The 24,498-nt window shown below is 46.3% G+C and overlaps 1 protein-coding gene across 2 annotated transcripts; it reads left to right on the top strand.

The window, feature by feature from the left end:
• Positions 1–3,384: 3,384 nt before the first annotated feature.
• SLC10A1 (solute carrier family 10 member 1) lies at positions 3,385–23,604 on the top strand. Of its 2 annotated transcripts, none has more exons than XM_058739474.1 (5): positions 3,385–3,918; positions 12,657–12,759; positions 19,015–19,193; positions 20,756–20,952; positions 22,885–23,604. In XM_058739474.1, exons 1-5 carry the CDS (start codon positions 3,563–3,565, stop codon positions 22,989–22,991), a joined length of 942 nt encoding a protein of 313 aa, XP_058595457.1. In that variant the 5' UTR covers positions 3,385–3,562; the 3' UTR covers positions 22,992–23,604. The 2 variants fall into 2 exon arrangements, with proteins under 2 accessions (XP_058595457.1, XP_058595456.1); XM_058739473.1 differs by having other exon boundaries at positions 3,387–3,918; positions 12,657–12,867.
• Positions 23,605–24,498: the final 894 nt, after the last annotated feature.

Genomic DNA, 24,498 nt, shown 5'->3' with positions numbered 1-24,498 from the left:
AAAGCCACTTTGCTGGGGGCAAACAGACTAGATGCGAGGGGGTGGGTGAAGAGCGGGGAGGGAGGGCATAGCCAGGGCAAGAAAGTGTTTTCCCAAAGGGAAAAGTCCACAGTAGGAGGTAGAACCTCGGGTTTCTGAGAAGAGGTGAGGAGCTGGTGAATTAGTGTCCAGTTTACAGTGTTAAGGGGAGCTCTTGTTCTTTCTATGTGCACAACCTGATCAATAGATACATGTCCAGACTCTGGGTTGCTTTTAACAGATCTTTTAACAGATACTGATTGATTATGCCTCACCCCCCTTGGACATCAGACAACTGTGTAAAAAATAATATCTTTTTTTTTGGGGGGGGGCTTCAGTGTCCCAAGTATGGTTGCACATGTTAAAAAAAAAAGAATACTGGGTGCTTAGGTGGCTTAGTCAGTTAAGCGTCTGACTTCAGCTCAGGACATGATCTCCTGGTTTGTGAGTTCGAGCCCCACATTGGGCTCTACACTGACAGTGCAGAGCCTGCCTGGGATTCTTGCTCTGTCTCTCTCTCTCTTTCTCTCTCTCCCTCTCAAAATAAATAAACTTTAAAAATGCTTGGAAGATCTAGGGGCGCCTGGGTGGCTCAGTCGGTTAAGCGTCCGACTTCAGCTCAGGTCACGATCTCGCGGTGGTCCGCGAGTTCGAGCCCCGCGTCGGGCTCTGGGCTGATGGCTCAGAGCCTGGAGCCTGCTTCCGATTCTGTCTCCCTCTCTCTGCCCCTCCCCCGTTCATGTCTGTCTCTCTCTGTCTCAAAAATAAATAAACGTTAAAAATGTTTGGAATATCTAATTGGGTTTATTAAGTGATTCTCTACTTGCTCCATGTAGCAAGCTGAGAACTTGTATAAAGTGGAAGGTTTTTATTGGAAGGAGGTGAGGCAGGAAAGTTATTAGCAAAAGAAAAGAAAGGATTGTTTCAGGCAAGATTACCCTTCCCTCAGGGAAAGGGCACTGGGATCTTATTATGCAGATATCTTCCTTTTCCTTTAGGGGCTATGGGGAGATGTAGAAGGCCCATGTGACAGATTACCTCATTGATGCTTACCAGAAAATTCCTGACTGATCATTTAAGACTACATTTCTGGGGGAGGTTGAAAACTGCAATTAGGTTAGGTAGGAAGTCCCGCTTTGGTGACTTGGCCTGGCCCAAGTGACATTTTGGGCCTGTGGTTTTCTTTTTATTACTCAGGATGTCTATGTGGGTGATAATCCTAGTCTTGTGCAGTACACAGCCTGCACAACTGCACATTGAACTCCTGCATGAACTCAACCTTCTAGTGCTTCTCCTTTGCGTTGTTACCACCCATGGTCCCATATGGACTATAAAGTCCCTGAGGAAAGGAACATAGAGTTTTTTATACTCATACAGTACCTGGCATTTAGTTGATGATCAATCATTCTTCCCTAGTACTCTGTTAGGGGGCCTCTTCCGATCAGCTCCAGGGAGAGAAACCAACCGTCTTTCGGGCTGCTCCTGACCCTCCAGGTACACCCAATCCAAGTTGCACACACACACCCCATCAGCCTCCAGTACCCAACATTATGCCTGCCCTCCCCTTGAGACCAGATTAACTCGAACACCAGGAAATCGTTACTATCAGAGACTCACAGAGGGAAAGGGGCTTTGTAGCTGGGGCGCAGGGGTGCAAAAGCACCCGGCTCCAGGGGTCCCACACAGGCCAGGTTTGGCCACTGGCCACTGACAAAACCCAAAGGCTTTACCACAAGAAAGGAATTTCAGCAAGGCCAGCGCTGGGAAGACAGTGCACTGGCATCTCAAAACTGTCTCCAAAGGGCCAAAAATACTTTCAGGTTTCTATAGGAAAACGTTGGGCGAGGCCCGATGGGTAGATGCAGGATAATCAGGTCAGTCATTGCCTTGGGACCAGTTATACAGGGTCTTGCTGGCTCTAGGCAGCCCTTTATTGCTCTCAAGGGGGGTAGTTTCAAAGGGGGTGGTTTCAATTCCCTTCAGGGGATGTTTGGCCCTCAGGGTCTTTTGTCTGAGTTAAGAGATAGCTTGAAAAGAAGAACTTGATCAGTTAGAAAGTTTGAGGTCAGAATGGAGGTAGTTGAAGTTCTCATTCAGCCTCACGGTTCTGTGGCCCAGGGTCGTGGTATTCAGCGCCTCTCAACCCCAGGAAGCAGCTTTCTCACGCAGGTGGTGGAAAAGGTGTGGATCTGGTCACCTAGCCTTTGTCTATGCAGGATTCCAGAGGCCCCAGGGGCCATTGTTGGAGAGAGCTCATTTTTAGGTGGTTCCTCATTCCAAACCCAAATCTGCCCCCCCGCCCCCCAGCCTCCAGCCCTTCACACCCTGGTCCCTGGTCTGCCCTCTGCAGTCCCACACAAAAAGCCTAATCTCCTCTTTCAGTAAATAAGAAACTACAAGACCCCCTCCCCGCCCCCCGCCCCCCCCCCCTCGTGGGTTCCAACCCAGAAGAGGTGATTGTTCTTCAGAGGACTGCTCCTTTGTCCCACACCTGCGCTAGGATGGGGGAGGAAGGCTCAGGAGGCGCCTGAGGTGTTGGCCTCAGGTGCTTGCCTCTTTCTACATCCAGGCCCAGAGCCTGGCTCCCAGCCAGAGACACACAGGCACAGAGCAAAAGTAGAGCGGGCCGGAAATCAAAAAGGAAAGCCTGTGCATTCCTGCTTCCTTCTCAGCAAGTTGCCCAAGCAACGAGGCCACTGAGGCTGCTGGCTGGGACATCGGAGCACAAACAAATCTCCTCAGCCAGGAGTCCCTGAGAGCTGCCTTTTAGGAAAAAAGCCCCCCAGGCTTCTTGAGAGCCCCTCACCATCCCAGCAGTCTCTGCCCCCTCGCACCTGTTCTGTCCAGGTTTGGGAATAAGATACGGGCTTCCCCGGGCACCTGTCAGCTTCCAGGAGAAGATCCAGGGACTTATCTCCTTCTGGAAGCCAGCAGCACACCTGCCCCTACCTTGTCCCACAGCGCCTTGAGATAGGCTACCTATGTCCGGGAAGGAAATGCAACACCCGACAGTCTCACTACATGGGTTTGGGGGCAGATGGAGGGGACCCGCTGGGCATGGGGAGGGCGTCTTCCCCGAATGAGGATCGAGGCATCAGAGACTGAACAGAGAACAAGCAGTGCCTGGCCTGGATCAGTGCTGGCCGTGGACGGGTCTCCAGAGACGGAATGCTTGTGGCACATGCTCGGTGGGCAGTGAAGGACAGAAATGGCCCTCTTGTCCCAGAGGCAGCCAAGTGTTAAAGGGGGGGGGGGCGGGGTGTGAGTGACATCCAGGAAGGGTGCAGAGGTACAGAAGCTGGAAGAAGCAGGGAAGGCCAGGCAGATAAGGCTCTGGGTTCTCTCCCCTTTGGGGCCACAGCCAGAGGACAGAACACCCAGTTGCATAATCCTTCTATTTGCCCAGAGCCACATTTTGTCCTGAAGCTTGCTGCCCTGGGAGGTGACGGAAGAAGGCACCCAGCAAAGACTGGGCAGGGAAGGGAGTCGGCAGCGAACGAGGGGTGTGCCGGGTGCCCCTGGCCTTCCGCCACCACACAGGAGAATGGAGCCCCACAATGTGACTGCCACGCTCAACTTCACCCTCCCACCCAACTTCGGCAAGCGCCCCACCGACAAGGCACTGAGCGTCATCCTGGTGTTCCTGCTCCTTATCATCATGCTCTCACTGGGCTGCACCATGGAGTTCAGCAAGATCAAGGCTCACTTCTGGAAGCCTAAGGGGCTGGCCATCGCCCTGATAGCACAGTACGGCATCATGCCCCTCACCGCCTTTGCACTGGGCAAGGTCTTCCAGCTCAACAACATTGAGGCGCTGGCCATCCTTGTCTGCGGCTGCTCACCCGGGGGGACCCTGTCCAACATCTTCAGTCTGGCCATGAAGGGGGACATGAACCTCAGGTAGGACTGGAGGTGAGGAGGGAGCAGGCTGGGCATGGGAGCTGCATTGGAGATGTCAGAGTGTAGGGGGAAAGCTGGGCTAAAGCCAGGATGGGGCGTGAGCGGGGACCAGGTGGATGCTAGGGCAGGGGGTGGTGGGCATTGTCGTCCAGAGTCTATGCAGGGCTGGAGGTAGGATCTGGGGTAGACCTTGGCTTAAACACCAAGTCAAAGGGGCCCACCTGGTCCAGGGGCCTCCTGAAGACTCCCTCACAGGTGGCCCACAAGGACTGTCTTGAAGGAGTAGTGATTTAAACCCGAGGGGCCTCTGGGAAACTCTGCCCACTTACCATGGTGGGCAAGTGGTCTGCCTTGAGACGAGAGGTCCGAAAGGGAGTGCAGATGGTCCAAGCCACCCTGGAACCACAGAGCACTTCCAATCCCTGCAGAATAGGCAAGACGTTCCAAAGATCCTTCCAACTATCCAGGCAGTGAGGGGTTCTTCTAACTTTCCCTGTGGGCCCATCGGGCACAGGAACGCATCTGTGCAAACACACAACCAGGCAGATCCTCGAGTTTCCCAACACTGGCACAGGCCATGCTGGGCCACACCTCAGCCCAACTGGGAGGGAAAACACCAGCAGTGTCCTCTCACCCAAAGCATCCGAGCAGAAGTCGGCAAAGGCTCATTTCCGCAGGGGCCGGCTGAACACCTGTCCTTCCAAACAGGTGGGACTCTGATCTAGAACACCTGCCAGAATGAGGCCATTTCAGTCCGGGGCTCCAGCCCCAGCAGCAGCCCATGCTGGCTGAGGGAAACTCATCAGCGAAAGCTCTTGCCTTTCTGTGAGGCTCAGTCCCCAGCCTAACTCCTCTGACGTTCAGTCCTCAGTGGAGACCTTCTTCCATCCATGCCTGTGTTGGCCAGCACCCTACCAACTCCAGTAAGCAAACCAGACAACTAAGGAAACCCCGCCTGTGATGTAGAGCAAGACCACCGCTCTTTAAATGAAAAAAACAAGAGTGAGCTGGTCCTTCCTGGGACCCACCACCCGAGCTCTGGCCTCTCCACCCACGAGACTCAGCCCTCAGGGAGGTAGCTGATGGGAAGAGAGGCACAAAGAGGGGACTTGGCTCATACAGTCTTCCCTGGGAACACGTTCAATGTTCAACTACCTGTGAGGAAATTCTTCCCTCCATCTGATCCAAGTCCTTCCTGCTGCACAGCAAACCGTCAGTCTGCCCTTTGGGCGCGGCTCATTGCAGCCTCTGTGTCCTGAGAAATCCAGACTGTATCTTAATTCCGGTGCAGAAGGGGTGCAGGAAGTCGGGGGTCAGGGAAGGGGTATTCTCAGGGCTCTGTGAACCTGCAGAAACGGCAGAGCAAGGAAGGACCATGTAAAGAACAAGGAGATGTTTTTAAGTGTAAGTGACCAGATGTCCCAGTCTCATCAGCCAATGGGTGCCAGTGAGGTCTCTCCAGTTAGGCCTGCATTTCTGAGGTTCGAGACCCCCCCGGCCCAGCCTCAGTGACTCAGGAACGTGAGCCTTCATGCTCGCCTGCTCAGCCTCCCTGTCTGGGCCCGTGGGGACTCTCACTTCTACCAAGACTCCACAAAGACAATGTTGGGATGGCCACCTCCTGCCGTATCGTCCCTGCAAACAGACAAACCTCTCACGCACATTAAACCATGCCTTAGAGCCCAGTGGTGCAATATGTGTCTCATCATCTACCTTCACGGCTGCCAGACTTTAAATTACAATTGGAGTTCTTCTGGGACAACATGTTACATGTATTATACTGAAATGATACTGATAATAAAAAACAGCCAGGCACTGCTCCAAGCACTTTCCATGAAATCCTCATACAGCATCCCGTAAGGAGGTGCTGTAAATAGTCCCATTTTAAAGATGAGGAAATTGAGGGGCGCCTGGGTGGCTCAGTCAGTTGAGCATCTGACTTTGGCTCAGGTTGTGATCTCACGGTTCACGGGTTCAAGCCCCACGTCGGGCTCTGTGCTGACAGCTTGGAGCCTGGAGCCTGCTTCGGATTCTGTGTCTCCCTCTCTTTCTGCCTCTCCCCTGCTCATGCTCTGTCTCTCTCTCTTTCTCAAAAATGAATAAACATTAAATAATAACAATAATAAATAAAGATGAGGAAACTGAGCCTAAGAAAGGTTAATACATTTGTCCAAGGTCTGGGAGATTCCAGATCCTGCACTTTTACTCAAATACCTTCATGGGGTGCCTGGGTGGCTCAGCCGGTTGAGTGTCCAACTCTTGATTTCCACTCAGGTCATGATCAGGTGGTGGGATCGAGCCCTGTGTCGGAATCCGTGTCGAGCATGGAGCCTACTTGGGATTCTCTGTCTGTCTGTCTGTCTCTCTCTCAACTCTCTCCCTCTGCCCCTCCCCCTGCTCACTCTCTCTAAAATAAATTTTTTTTTATAAAAAAAGGATTTTTTAAAAATCCTTTCAGGGCCCGGCATGTGTATAGACGAGCCAAGTGGCTGATGGGCCCCCTAAGCAGGGCAGATGCCGCATGTCTGCTGTGGGTGTTCTGTGGGAGCCACTGTGGCCGATTCAAGAGAAGGCATTTTTAAGTGAATCTCCATTTTTAAGTGAAATCTCCACATTTTTCAATATCGGCAACTCATTGAAAACTTTTAAAACACCGTGCAAGCCAAAAAAACGTGTGTTCAGGAGCCAGCTGTAGCTCAAAGGCTGCCAGTACGAGACCTCTCTTTAAGTACAAAACGATAGGTTTTGCCACTGAGAGTTGGGGTGGGGGCAGTTAAGACTCCCATGGCATTTTATAGACGAGGAGCCGAAGTCCAGAGACCTGCCAGAGGTTTCCCAGAATTGGGGGGGAAAGTGTACAGATGTCCAAAAGCAGGGCGTGCGCAGTGCTCTGAGAACTTAAGCAGGAAGGAGGAGTAAGGAACTCCACGTGCCCCTTTCCCTCTGGCCCTCCGTCCCCCAAGGGACAACCAGGTCCATGATGTGCCTACGGACCAGGCTCCAGTCTCCGAAATGGAGCCTGGTCAAGTCACCTCCCCTCCCTGTCTCTCAGGGTAAACTGAGGATCGCGACAGTCATAGACACCAGCAAGGTAGGAGGTGCACCCGGCACCTGCACAGCAGTCCCTTGGGGCCTGGTTTCCAAGGCACACCCCGAGGCACACCGCGTCCCAGAGCAAATTCCAGAACTCCTGACACACCAAGCCAAAGTAAGCATGACTCCTCTGCTCAAGGACATCAAAACAAGCACACTAGTTGTGTGTGGCTCTTCTCCTCAGAAGAGATCAATAGTAGCCCTGTAGCCCCTGTGCGCCCCTCCCCAATCCCGTGCCCCCTACCCACCCCTGGGGAGCACAGACCCTTTTATACTATTGCTACAGGCAGTACTTGTATATATCCATAGGCAAGATACATTGTTGTCCTTGTACGTTCTTAAAATGTGTATAAACAGTACCATACTGCCCTTATCATTTGCCAGCTTGCTTTTTTGAGATGTAGGCATATGAATAAAATAGCTACTTTGTGCCTCTGGACTGCAGTGTCCTTTGCTTGAATGTATCTGTTCTAGTGGCAGACGTTTCGGGGGATTTCTCGTTCTGCTGCTGTGAACAGTCTTGTACCCTATGCCCCTGCGCTGCCATGTGAGAGTGTATATAATAAAAACAGCACTTCTAGGTCGTAGGGTTCACACGTCCACAAATGAGTCTCCAGAGTAGTCATTCCGGGTCACACTTTCCCGAGCAGTGTAGATAGATCCTTCTTCCTCCTTGTCTTCGCTGTACTCGGAGTTGTCAGACTCTGATAGTTTTCGCCACCTGGTAAGAGTGAAATGGGTCACAGCAGTGTTAAATGTGATCTCAAGAGAGGCTTAGCACATTGTCATAGGTTTATTGACCATTTGGTGGAAGACTGGTTCACCATTGGTCTTCCAGAAATAAGTCTTTGCCTATTTCTCTAATGAACTGTTGTGTTTTTCTCTTTGATTTGTAGTTATTTGTTGTTTTGACGCGTTGCAGTGGTCTACTCACAGTTTGGGGCTGGCCCTTATATTTTGATAATGATGTCTCATAACACAGAGTGCTTATTTTAATTTAGTTGAATTTACCAATATTTTTTCTTAGTTTGTGTTTGGTGGGGGGTCCTTTAGGAAATCATTTACTACACTCAAGGTCATGAAGATATTCCTCTACATTTTCTTTGACAAGTTTCAAAGTTATGCTTTTCACATGGAGATTTGCAATCAACCTAGCGCTAATTTTTACGTATGGTGTGATCTAGTTTTATCTTTTCCATATGAATAGAGAAAATTCCCAGTACCACTGAGTGAATTTTTCTCCAGTAAGTTGTACTGCCATCTCTCACATAGATAACATTCACAAATGTGCATGGGTTTGTGTCTGGGATGTCTCCTCTATTGGTCTATGTGGCTCTTTGCACGGGCACCAAATTTTCTTAATTACAATGACTTTATAAGTCTCAATATTTGAAAGGCAAATCCCCACACCATGTTCTTCCTGAAAATTATGTTAGCTATTGTTGGCCCTTAACTCTTCACTTGAATTTGGGGATTAGTTCTCAAGTCTACAAAAATATTTCTGGACTGTTGATTAAATTCATAGATAAATTTAGAGGCCATCTTTATAATATTGGGTCTTCCCATCCATGAAAATGATAAGAGCTTTTTTATTTGGACTTTATTTTATACCTTTCTATGGAGTTTTATAATTTCTTCTATAAAGATCTTGCATATCTCTTTTAGATTTATTTCTAAACATTTTATATTTGTTTCTTTTTTTTTTCTTAATTTTATTTATTTTGAGAAAGAGACAGAGAATGAGCAGGGGACGGGCAGAGAAAGAGAGAGAGAGAATCCTAAGCAGCCTCTGCAGATCCCGACGTGGGGCTTGAACTCACCAACAGTGAGATCATGACTGAGCTGAAGCCCAAGAGTCGGATGCTTAACTGACTGAGCCACCCAGGCGCCTCCTTCATATTGTTAATGTTTTTTAGAAACTCATGGATTCTCTTCCTTACTAGTTATGAATTCACTTGGATTTCCTCTGTTGACAGTCCAATCATTGGCATGTAATGAAAGTCTGGTTTCTTTTTTTCCCATCCCATACAGTTTCTATTTCTTGTTTTGCTGTGCTAGCAAAGACATATATAGGATGATTTACAATAACTGTGATGGTAATAGATATCATTTGCTTTATCTTTCTTCTTAGAGGAAACTTTTTTTTTTAATGTTTAGTTTTGAGAGACCAAGAGACTGTGAGCAGGGCAAGTGCAGCAAGGAGAAGGGGACAGAGAATCCCAGGTTGGTTCCACCCTGACAGCAAAGAGCCCTATGTGGGGCTGGAACCCATGAATCAGGAGACCATGACTTGAGCCAAGGTCAGATGCTTAACCAACCGAGTCACCCAGGCGCGCCCTAAGAGGAAACTTTCTAATTTTTCACCATGAAGTTTACTGTTTGAGGTACTTTTTGATAGATACCCTTTTCAGGTTAAGGAATTCTATTCTGTTGCTAGTGTGCTAATTTTTGTAATGCATGAGCATTGACTTTTGTTGAATGACAATTTTCTGTATCTATCAAATGATACCATTTTTACTTTAATGTGATAATACAGTGATATAGGTCAGTGGATTTAGTCTAATGTTAACCCACTCTTACATTGCTGGGACAAACCCATCTTATTTTTTGTATTATTTTATAAAAGCATTGCTAATCTGCTAATAATGTATTTATGACTTTTCCTTCTTTGTTCACGAGAACGGCCCCTAACTTTCCTTCCTCATGATATCCTTTTGCAGCTTTGGTTCTAAAATTACACTATTCATATACAATAAATTGGGGCATACAATTTACAATACAAAAGGTTTCCCCCTTTTGTATTGTCTGTATGATAGTGAGACCATCTGTACTTTGAACATCTGGCCGAGCTCTGCTATAAAATCATATACATCATGTGGGGTTTGGAGGGTAGGTTTTCACTTCCTTCATATCCTTCAGCAATACTAAGGTTTCAGCTTCATTTTGAATTCGTTTTTGTAGTTTATATTTCCCAGGAAATTGTCCATTCAATCTAAACTGAAAAATGAAAGTACAAAACTGACCTCAGTTTCTTCTAGAACTCTCTAAAATCTTTAATGTGTCTGCAGTTATGTTCCCTTTTTCATTCCTAATACAATCAATGGTGCCTTCTCCCTTTTTCCTGGGTTGGCATGCCAGAGGAGTCTTTTCTTGGACTTGGCAGAGAAACTACTCTTGGTTTAATTGATCCTCTCATTGTATGTAATTTTTGTACATCATTTCTTTCCTCTATTTTCATGAGTTTCCTTTGTTTTTCTCTAAGTTTCTGGGTAAGATATTTAGCTCGTTTTTACTCTTCTGCTTTCCCTATATAAACATTTAAGGCTCTAAACATTTTCCTCTAAGAATTATTTTAGCTGCTCCCCAGATTTAATTATTTTTTATTGAGCTATAATTCATATACTGCGAAGTTCACTCTCTTAGGGTGTATCATCCAATAGTTTTCCGTGTGCTCGCAAGGCTGTACAACTGTCACCACTATCTGCTTCCAGAACATTTAAACATCCCCAAAAGAAACCAGTTAGCAGTCACTACACATTCCTCTCTCACCTGAGCCCCTGGCAACCACTAACCTATTTCATGTCTATCAATTTTATATAAGTGGAATCACACACTATGTGGTCTTTTATGTTTCTCCTTCCTCCACGTAGCACACTGTTGTCAAGGTTCACCCATGTGGTAACACGTAGCAGCACTTAACACATTGCTTTTTGTGGCTGAACCATATTCAGTTGTATGGATACGCCGTATTTTGCTTATCTGTTCTTCAGTTGACATTTTTACTGTTTTCCACTTCTTGGCTGTTATGAATAATGCTTCTATGAACATTAGTATACAAGTCTTTGTGTCAACATACGTAACAACGTATGTTTTGATTCTCTTGAGTATGTATCTAGTAGAATTGCTGGGTCGTTCTGTAACTGTCCCATCGACAACACAGGAAGATTCCTGCTTCTTCACATCCTCACCAAACTTATTATCCATCATTTTTATTGTAGCCATACTATTGGGTGTGGTGATCTCCTCATGATTTTGATTTATATTTCTCTAATGACTAATGATGTGGAGCATCTTTTCATGTGCTTATTTGCTTATTTGCCATTGGTATATCTTCCTGGACAGTGTCCTTTGAAACACAAACATTTTTAATTCTGAAGAAGTTAAATATATCTATTTTTTTCTTTGGTTGTTTGTGCTTTAGGTGTCATTTAAAAAAAAATTTTTTTTTAAGTTTATAGAAGGGGACAGGGATAGCGTGAGTATGGTAGGGGCAGAGAGAGAGGGAGACCGGGAATCCCAAGCAGGCTCCGCACTGTCAGCGCGGAGTCTGACGTGATGTTCGAATTCATGGTGAGATCGTGACCCGAGCCAAAATCAAGAGTCGGACACTTACGACTGAGCCAGCCATGTGCCCCTCATTTCTACGAATTATTGTGTAATCCAAGGTCAGCTCCCATGTGTTTTAAAACATGTGTGGCATCATTATGCTTTTCCAAATATTTTTTCCATTATGATTTTATATTTGACATGTGAGAGAATTAGATCTTTTCTTTTCCAACAGTTCTTTTATTATGGATATCTCGGTTTCAAACCTCCTTTATAAGCAGAAGACCTCAGTTCTGGTCCCTCCCTTGGGCAATAAGACCTAAGCCTCCAGATTCCCAAACACCCTCCTCCCTCCCCACTCCATGCGGTGCAGCTCCAGCCTGACTTCACCCACCAACTCCTTTGCATTCTGTCTCTGGTACCTGGAAACTTCCCTAATTTTCCTACAAGCTCAAATATGTGTTCATAGGTGTTTTAGATGGCCACAGAGGAAGGATTTACCCATTATTAAGTTCTCAGCATTTTTTCAGGCTCTCTCCTCACCTCTGATGTCTTTTTTTTTTTTAAGTTTTATTTAAGTAATCTCTACACCCCACATGGGGCTCCAATTCATGACCCCAAGATCTTGAGTCATATGCTTTTCTGACTGAGCCAGCCACGTGCCTTGCTCTGACATCTTATTCCTAATGATGATACCTCTACCTGTTGCTGTTCTTGATGGCTACATTCTGGCCCCGTTGACCTAGGCCATGCTTGATGTTCAGTTAAGCTATAGTTCACCTCTGTGGAAACAACCAATTAGTGCAGACAGTTAGGGCTGTGGGAGGGGAAACACACACTGAGTGGGGATTTCCGGGGCTCTTGCCAAGCCCTCATGACTAACATGGCCGCAAGAATGGAAACCAGAGTCGTATATTGTCACACGAATATCTGCAAATCCAACAATGTTCCCTAGCAGCTTCATTCTTTCGGGTGGCCTTTCTGGAAGGCCTCTCCTGTACAGGGTCCTGTGACCAACATGTACTGGATTCCAAATAGAAATGGTAATAGTACAATTAGGATACAAATTAGAGCTGAGAAGATATATTATGACTCCGGCTTTGGAACTCACACTCTGTCATAAATAAAGATAAAACAGAAAGTAACAAACATGAGACTGTCAACCTGTAGCCTGTATCTCTTAAGCCTACTGGGAAAAGGAAAGGAATTAATGTATGTAAAGTGCTTAGCACGGTGCCTGGCACGTAGCAGGCACTCAACAAATAGTCTATATTAACGGGCGCTGTCTCTCTGTACTCTCCCCTGCTTCTCCCACCCAGTATCGTGATGACCACCTGCTCCACCTTCTGTGCCCTGGGCATGATGCCCCTCCTCCTGTATGTCTACTCCAGGGGGATCTATGCCGGGGATCTGAAGGACAAGGTACCTTATGGAGGCATTGTGATATCACTAATCCTGGTTCTCATTCCCTGTGCCACTGGGATCTTCCTCAATGCCAAACGGCCACAATATGTACCCTATGTCAAGAAGGTAAGAACCTCGGGCCCCGTGCAGGGAACAAGAGCACCACCATCATCTCAATGTATGGCTTGAACAGTCATTTGGGCTTTTTCTGTGTCCGTTTCCTTCCTCGTTGGAGAATGCAAAGGGTCTAGTATTGGTACACTTACCTCGTGGGCTGGTAATGTACATGAGAGTCCTTTGGAAAAGTTAGGAGGAAAATTGTCTTTGTAACACATTTCATAACACGATCATCAGACATCATTATTTTAATAACCAAAAGGCTTGTGTGATGCACCGCCCAGATGCTAAGTTTTATGCTACACACTCTGATGGCTTCATTGCCATCAAGGAGTCGGGTACTAGCAGAAAGTGGAGGAACACACGAGGAAGATCACATACAGCACACGGGCAGGTGGGTGTGGTTGGATGTAAGAAGGTGGGGTTAGTGAGGAGCAGGGAGTCTAGAAAGGCTTCCTGGAGGGGACAGGCTTGGAAAGGGTAGGATGTGGGTCAGCCTGGGGAGAAGCCTGGATAGAGGACACTCGGGGGGAACGAGGGCAAACTTGGCTGACTTTACGAGAAGCCACAGAAGAGCCCAGGGCAACAGGTGGTGTATGTGCTCGTAGCATTTCAGGTGTGGGGTGGGAGGGAGAGAGGGGTAGGGCCCCAGAGGGCTGGGGGTGGAGGGGCACTGTGGTCACACTCAGGACATCATGCCACTGCCTTGCCCTCGGAAGAATTAGACTCTTGGAGCGTCACCTTGGTCCCTCTACCAACTTTGTGACCCTGGAGCTCAGTCCCAGTCAGTCTCCCCTCCAGCCCACTGCTCACCCCCCAGAGCCCCAGCTCATCCTGGTACTCCTGACACTCCGAGAGCCTGCTTTTGTCTCTGCCCTGGGTCGATGCCTTGGGCCAACCTACAGGGCATGCTGCCTGGAAGCCCAAGGCTTGGCGGCAGTTTGGGGCTTGGAACAAAGAAGCTGCAAGTCAGCTTCTCAGGACTTTTCAGTTTTCACACTACCACTGTCCAGGGTAGTTCTGCCCTTGTCCTGGCACAGTCCCCATACAGTGGCCACAGCGCTCCTTCCCACCCCGTTGGAAGACCCGGAAAGGTCATTCCTCTTCCTTTCCGAGTTCGAACACCCCACCTCAGCTCTGGATGGCATCATCCATCCCCCCTACTCTCGCTTCTCAGAGATGTCCTTTCATCGATTATGGCCCCCAACCTCCAAAGCCTCCCCCAACTTCACTCTCATTTCTTAAGTCTCTGCATGTTTTTTCACAATTGGTGTTGACACAGGTTCACTGCTCTCCAATCTTAAAAAAACAAAGCAATCCCTACAGGGCTCCAACACTTCCCTTTCCTCCCCTACCTACACTTCAGGAAACATCCCTCCAGCACACCTTTCCCCCCACCACTCCCGCCAGGGCTGCTCTCACTGGTAGCAGGCTCTCAAGTTAGTCTCAGCTACTTGAATCCCTCTTCTCTCCTCCTTGGTCTCCCATCCATTCAGCGTCTCGATGACCACCTGTTCTTTCTTCAAATCCAACAGACATTTCTCATCCATCCTTAACGTTTTAGCAACTTTTGGCATGGTTGACCACCGCTTCCCTCTCAGAAGCCTCCTCCCTCAGCTGGGCGCTCCTGCTTTCCTCTCATCTTTCTGGCACGTCTCTTTGTACTCCCTGATGAGTTCCTCTGGTAAAAGTTACTTCTCTGCCTTCGCCCAAGCTTTCTTTTCTTGCCAAATTTCCCAAAGCCCAGGGTCTCTCCACCATAGATCTGGTCCTTCTCAATGACCATCTACAAGCTGATGACTTCCAGAATATCATCTTCAGCCCTCAACCTTTTCCAACTGCAGGATCCACCCATCCATTCATCCATCCATCCATCCATCCATCCATCCATCATTTAAGCAGGCTTCACACCTAGCAGAGTACAACATGGGGCTTGAAATCACAACACCGAGTTGGAGACCTGAGCTGAGATCAAGAGTTGCATGCTTAACCAACTGAGCCACCTACCCACGTGCCCCCAGGATCCATTTATTAACTGTCAAATCTTTCTACCTGAATGTCCCATGCATTTAAAACTCAGTATGTCTTTTTTGTTTCAAGTTATTTCAATTCCACTTAGTTAACATATAGTGTGATACTAGCTTCAGGAGTAGAATTTAGTGATCCATCAGTTCCATATAATACCCGGTGCTCATCACAAGTGCCCTCCCTAATATACATCACCTACTTAGCCCATACCCTGCCCACCTCCCCTCCAGCAAGTCTCATCTTGTTCTCTATAGTTATGGTTTGCCTCTCTCTTTTCCCCTTATGTTCATCTGTTTTGTTTCTTAAATTCCACGAGTGGAATCATGTCTTTTTTTTTTTCTTATTTTCTAATCACATTACACTGTAGTTCCATCCACACCATTGTAAATGGCAAGATTTCATTCTTTTTTATGGCTGAGTAGTATTCCGTGTGTGTGTGTGTGTGTGTGTGTGTGTGTGTGTGTGTGTGTGTGTATCACAATTTCTTTACCCATTCATCAGTTGATGGACATTTGAGCTCTTCCCGTAATTTGGCTATTATTTATTTTTATTTTTAAAAATTTGTAATTTATAATCTGGCTATTGTTGATAGTGCTGCTATAAACATCAGGTGCATGTGCCCCTTCAAATCAGTTTTGTATCCTTTGGATAAATACCTAGTAGTGCAATTGGTGGGTCCTAGGGTAGCTCTATTTTGAGCTTTTTGAGGAACCTCTGTACTGTTTTCCAGAGTGGCTGCACCAGTTTGCATTCCTGCCAACAGTGTAAGAGGGTTCCCTTTCTCCACATCTTTGTCAACATCCGTTGTTTCCTGAGTTAATTTTAGCCATTCTGACAGGTGTAAGGTGATATCTTATTGTAGTTTTGATTTGTATTTCCCTGATGAGTGATGAACTGAACATCTTTTCATGTGTCTGTTGGCCATCTGTATATCTTCTTTGGAAAAATGTCTATTTGTGTCTTCTGCCCATTTCTTCACTGGATTATTTGGTTTTTGGGTGTGGAGTTTGAGAAGTTCTTTATAGATTTTGGATACTAATCCTTTATCAGTTATGTCATTTTGCAAATCTCTTCTTTTAGTTTTGTTGTTTCCTTCACTGTGCAAAAGGTTTTTAACTTGTAGAAGTCATAACAAATGAAAGGTGGTTCAAGATGGTGGCACAGAAAATTCTTGCAGTCACTTCCCACAGACACACCAGACACTTATATATGGTCAGTATATCTTAAATTAAAGCCATCTCCTCCCCGTTATTATCTCAAAGAATGGCATTCCATGTGCCCAGCTGCCTAAGCCACAAAACCATTTGGTCTTTTTCAATGTCCTCTCCATTCCATCACATTCACCTGAAGAGGTGATTGGCTTTTCTGCTTTCTGTCGCTCACTTGGATCCATCTATTCCTCTCCACCTGTGACAACACTACCATCACTTGGGCCACTATCCTCTCTCACAACTGAAACAGCCTTCGAACCTGGCTCCTCGATCAGGTTCAACCTGAGGATGGAGACGGAAAGAACAAACTCCGTCACGTCTCTCCACTGCTTCAAACACCTCCCTGGTTCCATACTCTCTGCAGGATAAACTTTCAATCCCCTTATGTAGCCTCCCGGCTCTTCTTGATTTGCTAAAGCCAACCACCTCCCCCCCCCCCCCCCGACCCCCCGCCTCAAGTGTTAGCTCTTTTCTCTTTGCACATGTCCTTCCCTCCGCCTGGACCAGTCCACACATTAGCAGGGGAAGAAAAACCCAGAAATGTTTGTGTCTATCACTTAATCTTATTCAAGATAGTTTGTGGAGGTACAGGAATACTAAAAAGAAAAAAAAATGTAAAAATGTGAAGTGACCTCTGATAATCATTTAATCCAACTCTGTTCTTTCTCATCTTATAGGTGAAGAAGCCAAGGACCATAGTTAGTCACAACTAATATAAGAATATATCTCCTTCTTAACTCAGAATAATTTAAAATATTTTTAATATTTATTTTTGAGAGAGGGAGATGGACAGAGAAACAGAGCATGAGCGGGGAGGGGCAGAGAGGGAGACACAGAATCCGGAGTAGGCTCCAGGCTCCAAGCTGTCAGCACAGAGCCTGATGCGGGGCTCAAACCACAAACTGCGAGATCCATGATCTGAGCCAAGTCAGACCGTTAGCCAACTGAGCCACCCAGGCGCCCCCTAGAGACTTTCAAATCAAAATCACCCATTTCTAACTGGCTCTGGCAAAAGGTATCTGCTTGTAAACACACTACCCAGTGGGAGGTCACATGTAGATAATGCCAAGATACAATTTCTTGGATGCTCTATTTGGAACGGCAATTCAAGCAATACTTTAACTTACCTAGGCAAGGGCTTATTCGAGTCCATGTGGTTAGGTCGATGAACCTCAGCATGACCTGGTCAACAAGCCACTTTTACAAGCCATCCACCTCCCTTAAATAAGGGAGTCACTCACTGTTCGAGTGACTCAGCCAGTCCACCTATGCTTTTCCCGTAGCTGCTGCTACTAGTGAACTGCCTCACCCGTCTCACGGCGTCTGCCAACCTGTGGCTTACGCTGCTGCCAGGGTGCTGTGTCTTTTAACACTTGCCTCTGCTCCTGCTTCCCTCGCTGTAGTTCCACAAACTCCCTCAACGAGAGGATCTGATTTGTTTGGTCATTCAGCAAGCTGTGGAGGCCACCTTTGTGGGAAGCGCGAGCCAGGTCGTCTCCTGGGTCACCGGCAAGCTGATTTGATTGGCTGCCCACGAAATGGACATTCAGCACATGGCTTCAGTGAAGTCAGGTGGTACAAAAAACGCAGTGACCTATGAAGAAGCAACTACCTACGGCCTCCGGTCTCAGCGGCAGGTTGTGGACAAACGGCAAGACTGAAGTTTTTCAACTCTGTACCTCTCTCTACAGAAGGGGCACACCAAAGGGAGATAGTAGCTCAGACAAGATGCTCTCCAAAGCCTTCAATCTTGACAATATATAGACCTCAGATGGGAAATGCCTCAGAGTTCTCCCTCACACCCTTCCTTGGTACTCATGTGGCCTCAACAGTTCCCAATCTAAGCACTTTCCAACGTGGGACAGGACAACCAGGAAAAAACCTTCCTGGCAGCGAGGGACAAAGCCACTTTAGTGGATAAACGGACTCTTGATCAGCGATGTTTCTGAAGAAAGATCTTGATCGAAAGGGAGCAATGTGGGGTGTCTGGGTGGCTCAGTCGGTTAAGCCTCGGACTCTGGCAGGTTATGATCTCACGGTTCAGGAGTTTGAGGCCCCCATCATTGTCAGCAAGGAGCCTGCTTTGGATTCTCTCCCCCTCCTTGCTCTGTGCCTTCCCCATGCACATGCTCACTCAAAATAAACTTAAAAAGGGGGGGAGAGGGCGCCTGGGTGGCTCAGTCGGTTAAGCGTCCGACTTCAACTCAGGTCACGATCTCATGGTCCGTGAGTTCGAGCCCCACATCGGGCTCTGGGCTGATGGCTCAGAGCCTGGAGCCTGCTTCCGATTCTGTGTCTCCCTCTCTCTGCCCCTCCCCCATTCATGCTCTGTCTCTGTCTCAAAAAATAAAGGTTAAAAAAAATTTTTTTTAAAAAAGGGGGGGGGGGGGAGAAACGTGCAAAGAAAATCTCATATGAAATGGAGCCTGGAAGTCTTCAAGGGAAAGCTCTCATACACTACCACTGGCCTAATGGAAAGCTTACTTTACATACCCCAGCACGAGGAAGTATTTCTCCTTCCCAGCAATAGCCCAGCCAAGGAGAACTGCATGAAACAGACCCTCCCGGCTTCTTTTCCTCTCTAAAAGCAAGTCCCTGTCCCGTGTACTCAGGACTTGCCTATGGTTCACCATGGCTTGCTTGTCCCAAACTGCACTTCCTCTATTTCCAAATAAACTCATTTTGCTGGTAAACATCTGGCTTTAAGTCAACAGTAACAAGATTGTTAATTATTAGGTCTCTGTCCTCCAAGAAGCTTCCTAGCTACTGATTAGGAATTCCAAATAGATGGGAGATAAAAGGTTTTTTTGCACTCCCTTGGTTTCCACCTCTGATATCCACCACCCATGCTCCGTCACTCTGCTCCTCCCCATCCCCCACCACCCTAATTGCCTTTTCTTCCTGTCTTCATTTACAGGGAGGGACCATCACCATGCTTTTGTTAAGTGTGGCCATCATAGCGCTCTCGGTCATCAATGTGGGCAAGAGTATCATGTTTGTCATGACACCACACTTGCTGGCCACCTCCTCCCTGATGCCTTTCATCGGCTTCCTGCTGGGCTACATCCTCTCTGCTCTCTTCCGCCTCAATGGACAGTAAGTATTGTTTTAGACCTCTGTGTTCCATCGGCCTCACTCTTGTCCTGGTCTCTCAGGAAAAGGAGACCCAAAACCTAGGAGAGGCATTTTCCTGGCAGTATGTGCAAATGCACCCACTGAACCAGGAACCCTGGACTCGGAGACATATTGGAGAGAAGGTATCGAATGGCTTAGGAACAAGAGCATCTAATACCCAAAGAGCTCATGACAAAGTGCTCCCTCCCAAGCCTAGGCTCCACCTCCTGCTGAAATCTGGTAGGTAACAACACTGGAGCAGTTCCATGCCATCGTGGTAAGTGTTAATATTCCTCCTTCCCCACTCTTCCGCCCTTTCTGCCTAGGCTTCAGTCTTGACAAGGACACCACTGGGTGACAGCTCTGCTAAGTGGCCCTAAGAGCTTTAGTGGTTGTGGACCTCTGCTGAGTCTAATCCAACTTCACAAACTCAGGGGCTACTTGCAGGGACAGTCGGCCTGACAATCTGGTGTGGGATAAAGAGACCCTGTCTAGAGTAGCACATTTCAGGAACTTTGCCTCTTGTCAGCCCTAGACAAATCCTGCTGGAGTCTGAACGTCAGAAGCACTCTAGTACCCCCCCCCCCCCCCAAAAAAAAACCACTGCCTTAAAAATACAACTTATAAAGTTACCCATTTTAAAAAACACACTAATAAAAAAATTACTATAGAACATATGTAGCATTTGGTTATACAGTTGAGTCAAAAGGCTGTCAATGACTTACTGTACATTGTTTTAAGAGTGACAGGTAATAAATGGCCACACAATCAAGGGCCATCACAGTAGTCTCCCCCTAATAAATGTGTTTTCAGAATTTCTGGTAAGACACTGACCACAACTCCATGAATTAAATATGTATTCATTAGATATAAACATCCCATCCCGCCTCCCCTTTTTAATGTTTAAGAGAGCAAGAGGGACAGGAGGGGCAGGAAAAAGAATCCCAAGCAGGCTCCTCGCTGTGAGCACAGAGCCCACGCAGGGCTTGATCACACGAACCGAGAGTTCATGACATGAGCCAAAATCAAGAGTCAGATGCTTAACAGACTGAGCCACCCAGGTGCCCGTTCTTTAGTCCATAAAACGAGAACAAAACCATGAATATGTTCCAAAGATATTGGGGCTGAACCAAGTTTGGTTTTTAATCATTAAGTGTTTTGGACTCAAAGATACCCAAACCAGAAACTAGGGAACTGGACAAGGGGCCCAAGCATTTCAGATCTTCTGTATGTTCACACTGCAACTGCCCTGTGTGTAAACCCAACATACAAGCCAATGAATGATAGTGGCTCACATCTTCCCTTCATCCCTCATCATCCAGCCATTCTCCAAATTTTAATCTGGTAGTCCTGCAGAAGTGGTGAAACCCCCAAGCTGCTCAAAAATTCTCACGAAAACTCCTGGCCACAAAACTACTAGTCACCACTGACTTCCATATTCATTCAATGGGTCTTGGGTGATTTGGGAGGGAGAAGGGCCAGTGTCGCACCCTCCTGTCCCTTCTGAGGGCATATAAGGTTGCTTTGTTTTGAACCTAACACAGGTGCAGGCGCACTGTCAGCATGGAAACTGGATGCCAAAACGTTCAACTTTGTTCTACCATTCTCAATGTGACGTTCCCCCCTCAAGTCATTGGGCCACTTTTCTTCTTCCCTCTCCTCTACATGATTTTCCAGCTTGGAGAAGGGGTTCTTCTCATCTCCATCTTTCGCTGCTATGAGAAAATCAAGCCTTCCAAAGGTGAGTACTGAATCATTCTCCTTTGAGTTCTCCCATATCCGACCTGATCCTTTCCAGCAAGTGAATCTCTGGCAGGGACCTTTGCAAGGGGCTTCAACTCCTATCAAGTCACTAGGAACCAGGTAGCACCAAGAAGTACAAAGGGACTTCAAAGAGCCAAGGCTCTTATAACTCCACTCCATCTCTGCCTTCTAGCTAGGAGAATCAACTGTGGACAGATGCACTTATGGGAGTAAGGCAAAGGGGAGGCCATGGAAGACTCAGGATGAAGAAATGGTCTTGGATATTAAATAGCTATGAGGTGTTAGTTGTGTGAAATGCCCCTATTCATAATCTGGAAAATGCAGTGTTTCCTAGGACTAGGTTCTCCGGTCCTAGAACCAGGTCAGACCACAGTACCACTGGTACTCCTTTATGAAGAAAAACATACTGAAGCAATGCAATCGAATTAGCCAAAAATCCAAAAAAAGACTCCCAACTCTGGTTACACAGTAAATAAAACTTAAATATAAGCTTATTAAATAGCTATCACAACAGTTTGAGACTTTAAAACCTGATCACTATTGAATTACTTTCTAAACAGCACCTCCTCTAAGATGCTCAGAGCATTTTGCATTCTCTTTAAACTATAATAAACCTCCAGGAAACCCACTAAGTCCCTTCCTTTAAGTGGATCGTTACTGTCTTTTTTTTTTTTTTTTCCAAGTCAGGAAACTTTATTTGGAATGACATTTTCAGTATTTTGTAATTCTAAATGTATTATATTCATATTATAAAGTATATTCTTAACCACTCAAATCCTTCATTTCCCATGAACTTGAGGGCTCCTTCAAGATGTTTTCTACACCCTGGGGATAGACTTAGACCATAGGAGACAACTTCCCCTGGTGATTATCTTCTGGTAGTAAAAACAAACAATTAGCATATAACCATATCAAGCAGCCAAAAAGAAACCAGTAAGTAGCTGAGCATACTTCAGAACTTTGCGTTTGTTCAAAACTAGTGTTGTGTGGAAAAGAATCCCCTCTAATGCTCACCTGAAAGTGACTCAAATCTGTTGCCCCTGAAGTCTGAAATCTCCACCCTCTTGCAAAAGCAGTGAGAAGTGGAATTTTCTAAACTAACCAACCATGTTCCCAAGTTTGCAGGGTTACAACACACTTAAGACCCTCTTCAGAGCCAGTGCACTGTAAGGGCTGATGCGGCTGTGCTGAGAAGGGAGATGCACAACTTTTCATGCTTCTGAGCCCTGTATCTTCTACAAAAATGGGGACAAGATAGGTGAATCCCGACTCCTATGACAACTCCTCACCACCTCCATACAGGCAGAAAAAGGGCTAGGCCAAATACAATGAGGGGGCCATGGAAACTCCACACTTAGAAGACCTCTTAAAGCTATCTCCTCCCTGCGCTTCCTTGCAGAACGCAAGTCCGTTCTGCTGAACGTAAACTCTCCCACTGCACTGTCTGTACCAAGAAGTTAGAGAGGAAGTGATTTAAGAGTCAATAATTTATTAGATTGATTGGTAGTATTACCATTAGGAACGTTCAAGGGAAAGCAAAATTAAGTCATGGGAGGGAGCACCTGGGTGGCTCAGTCAGTTAAGTGTCCGATTCCTGATTTTGGCTCAGGTCATGATCTCTAGATTTTTGAGTTTGAGGCCCCCATCAGGCTGTGTGTGGATAGTGCAGAGCCTGCTTGGAATCCTCTCTCCGCCCTTCCCCTGCTCATGCTCTCAAAATAAACAAAACTTTAAAAAAAAAATTAAAGTAATGGAAGGATGCATGGTAAAAGAGATGGGGGTGGGGGGGAACCACACAAAAACATATAGAATACAACTTAACCCCTAGGATGTGCTGTCTTCCACTGAATAAGCTTTTTTATTAACAGTTACTCTCCTTCCCCACCCTTGACCCTCTTCAACTTTCCAGATAAAACAAAAATGACCTACACAGCTGCTCCAACTGAAGACACGATTCCAGGAGCTCTAGGAAATGGCACCCACAAAGGGGAGGAATGCTCCCCTTGCACAGCCTAGCTCCCCCAGGGGACTGGATTCTGGTCAGAGGATATTTCAGAAAGCCAGTGTGATAGAGTAAAAAGATGAAAGGAACACCAGAAATGAGAGTCTTTCTCCAGCACTGCCAGCAGAAACTATCAGAACTGACAAACCTCGCCTGGTGGGAGGACACAGAGGGAGTCTACCTGAAGAGCCTCGCCTAGCCCCAGCTTAAAAGTTGATACCTATTTAAAAAATAAAGACTTGTGCGGTGCCTGGGTGGCTCAGTCAGTGAAGTATCCAACTCTTAATGCTAGCTCAGGTCATGATCTCATGGTTTGGGAGTTCAAGTCTGGCATTAGGCGCCATGCTGTCAGTACAGAGCCCGTGTGGGATTCTCTCTGTGGCACCCCCTCTCAAAAAAATTAAAAAACTAAAAAATAAATAAAAGAATTCTTCAATGACAGTCCTATGAAGGCAAAAACCAAAACTGCCTTTTGCCCCTGCATCTCCGAAGTGTTCCATAGGCATACGAAAGGCACTCAATTTCTCAACTAGGCAACAAATAGGAACTTGTACCTAAAATCAAATAACCAAATCCTGTTCCAACTTTTGTGACAGAAGAGGGAAATAAATGCTCAGTGCTCCCAGATTTAAACTTCAGAAGTCCTTTCTAACCTTAAAATTTCTCATTCCTTCCCTTTTGAGACCCTATTTGGGGATGGGTTAAAGCTCCTAAAAACACCAACGTGATACTACATGTACAAAAAACAGACATAGAATGCAAATGCAATTAAACAAGACTGGCTCAAAATCTCAGTCGTAATGAAATGAACACATTTCTGGAGAATACCATCATAAGTAGAGGGGGAAAGCCAGGAAACAAGAAAACACAACCAACAGAAATGTCCACTAATCTAAAAGTCTAGCCCATCAATTCATGAGCTATCAGTGGTTTTCCTATTATATCCCCTCAAAACTCAGAGAGCTGCAAGCTACTGCAAAAGGGGTGGTTTCTCCATTTAAATTACATTTCTAAAATTTCAAGTTTCCTATGAAATGTTTTACATAATGCTCATATACAATCGTTAGATTCATGAACATCTCATCCTTGCAAATAGCAGACCGTGCCTAATTAAGATTTTCATGCCATTCAGTATGATTAAGTTCAACTGACTGTAAACCCAAGTTAATTTTAAGGCAGCGTCTGGCCAATGTCCAAGACCACCAGTACTCCCAATACCACAGTAAGTTTAAGAATCACCAGTTTGGGTCACTAACATGCGCTTAATCTGTGAAAAGGTCTACCCACCTACCACTTTTACATATTCTCTTAAACTTAACTGTTCAAGTGATTTTGTCTACCACCCAGCCGACATCACCTGCTAGGAAACTTGGTTAAGCAGAATAGTTTTTTCATGAAAGGAAGGCTGGGCTTGGGACCTACTACCCTCAAATTGTCCTTTTAAAGGACTAGATTTTGAGGACTAGATAAAAGGAACATATAAAGAAAAAAGTTAACACATGTCCCACAAACTCTGGCCCT

The sequence above is a fragment of the Neofelis nebulosa genome, chromosome 7 (genome assembly GCF_028018385.1).
Source record: "Neofelis nebulosa isolate mNeoNeb1 chromosome 7, mNeoNeb1.pri, whole genome shotgun sequence".
NCBI classification, from domain to species: domain Eukaryota; kingdom Metazoa; phylum Chordata; class Mammalia; order Carnivora; family Felidae; genus Neofelis; species Neofelis nebulosa.
Note: the sequence above shows the minus strand (reverse complement) of the source record. Positions and strands in the feature narration are given on the sequence as shown.

What these genes read in the sequence shown, in the direction of transcription:
- SLC10A1 (XM_058739473.1), top strand. Translation starts at nt 3,563, where the DNA reads ATGGAGCCCCACAATGTGACTGCCACGCTCAACTTCACCCTCCCACCC. An exon ending in AAGGGGGACATGAACCTCAG is followed by an intron (nt 3,919 to 12,656) that starts GTAGGACTGGAG and finishes TCTCCCACCCAG; the next exon opens with TATCGTGATGACCACCTGCT. An exon ending in ATGTACCCTATGTCAAGAAG is followed by an intron (nt 12,868 to 19,014) that starts GTAAGAACCTCG and finishes CTTCATTTACAG; the next exon opens with GGAGGGACCATCACCATGCT.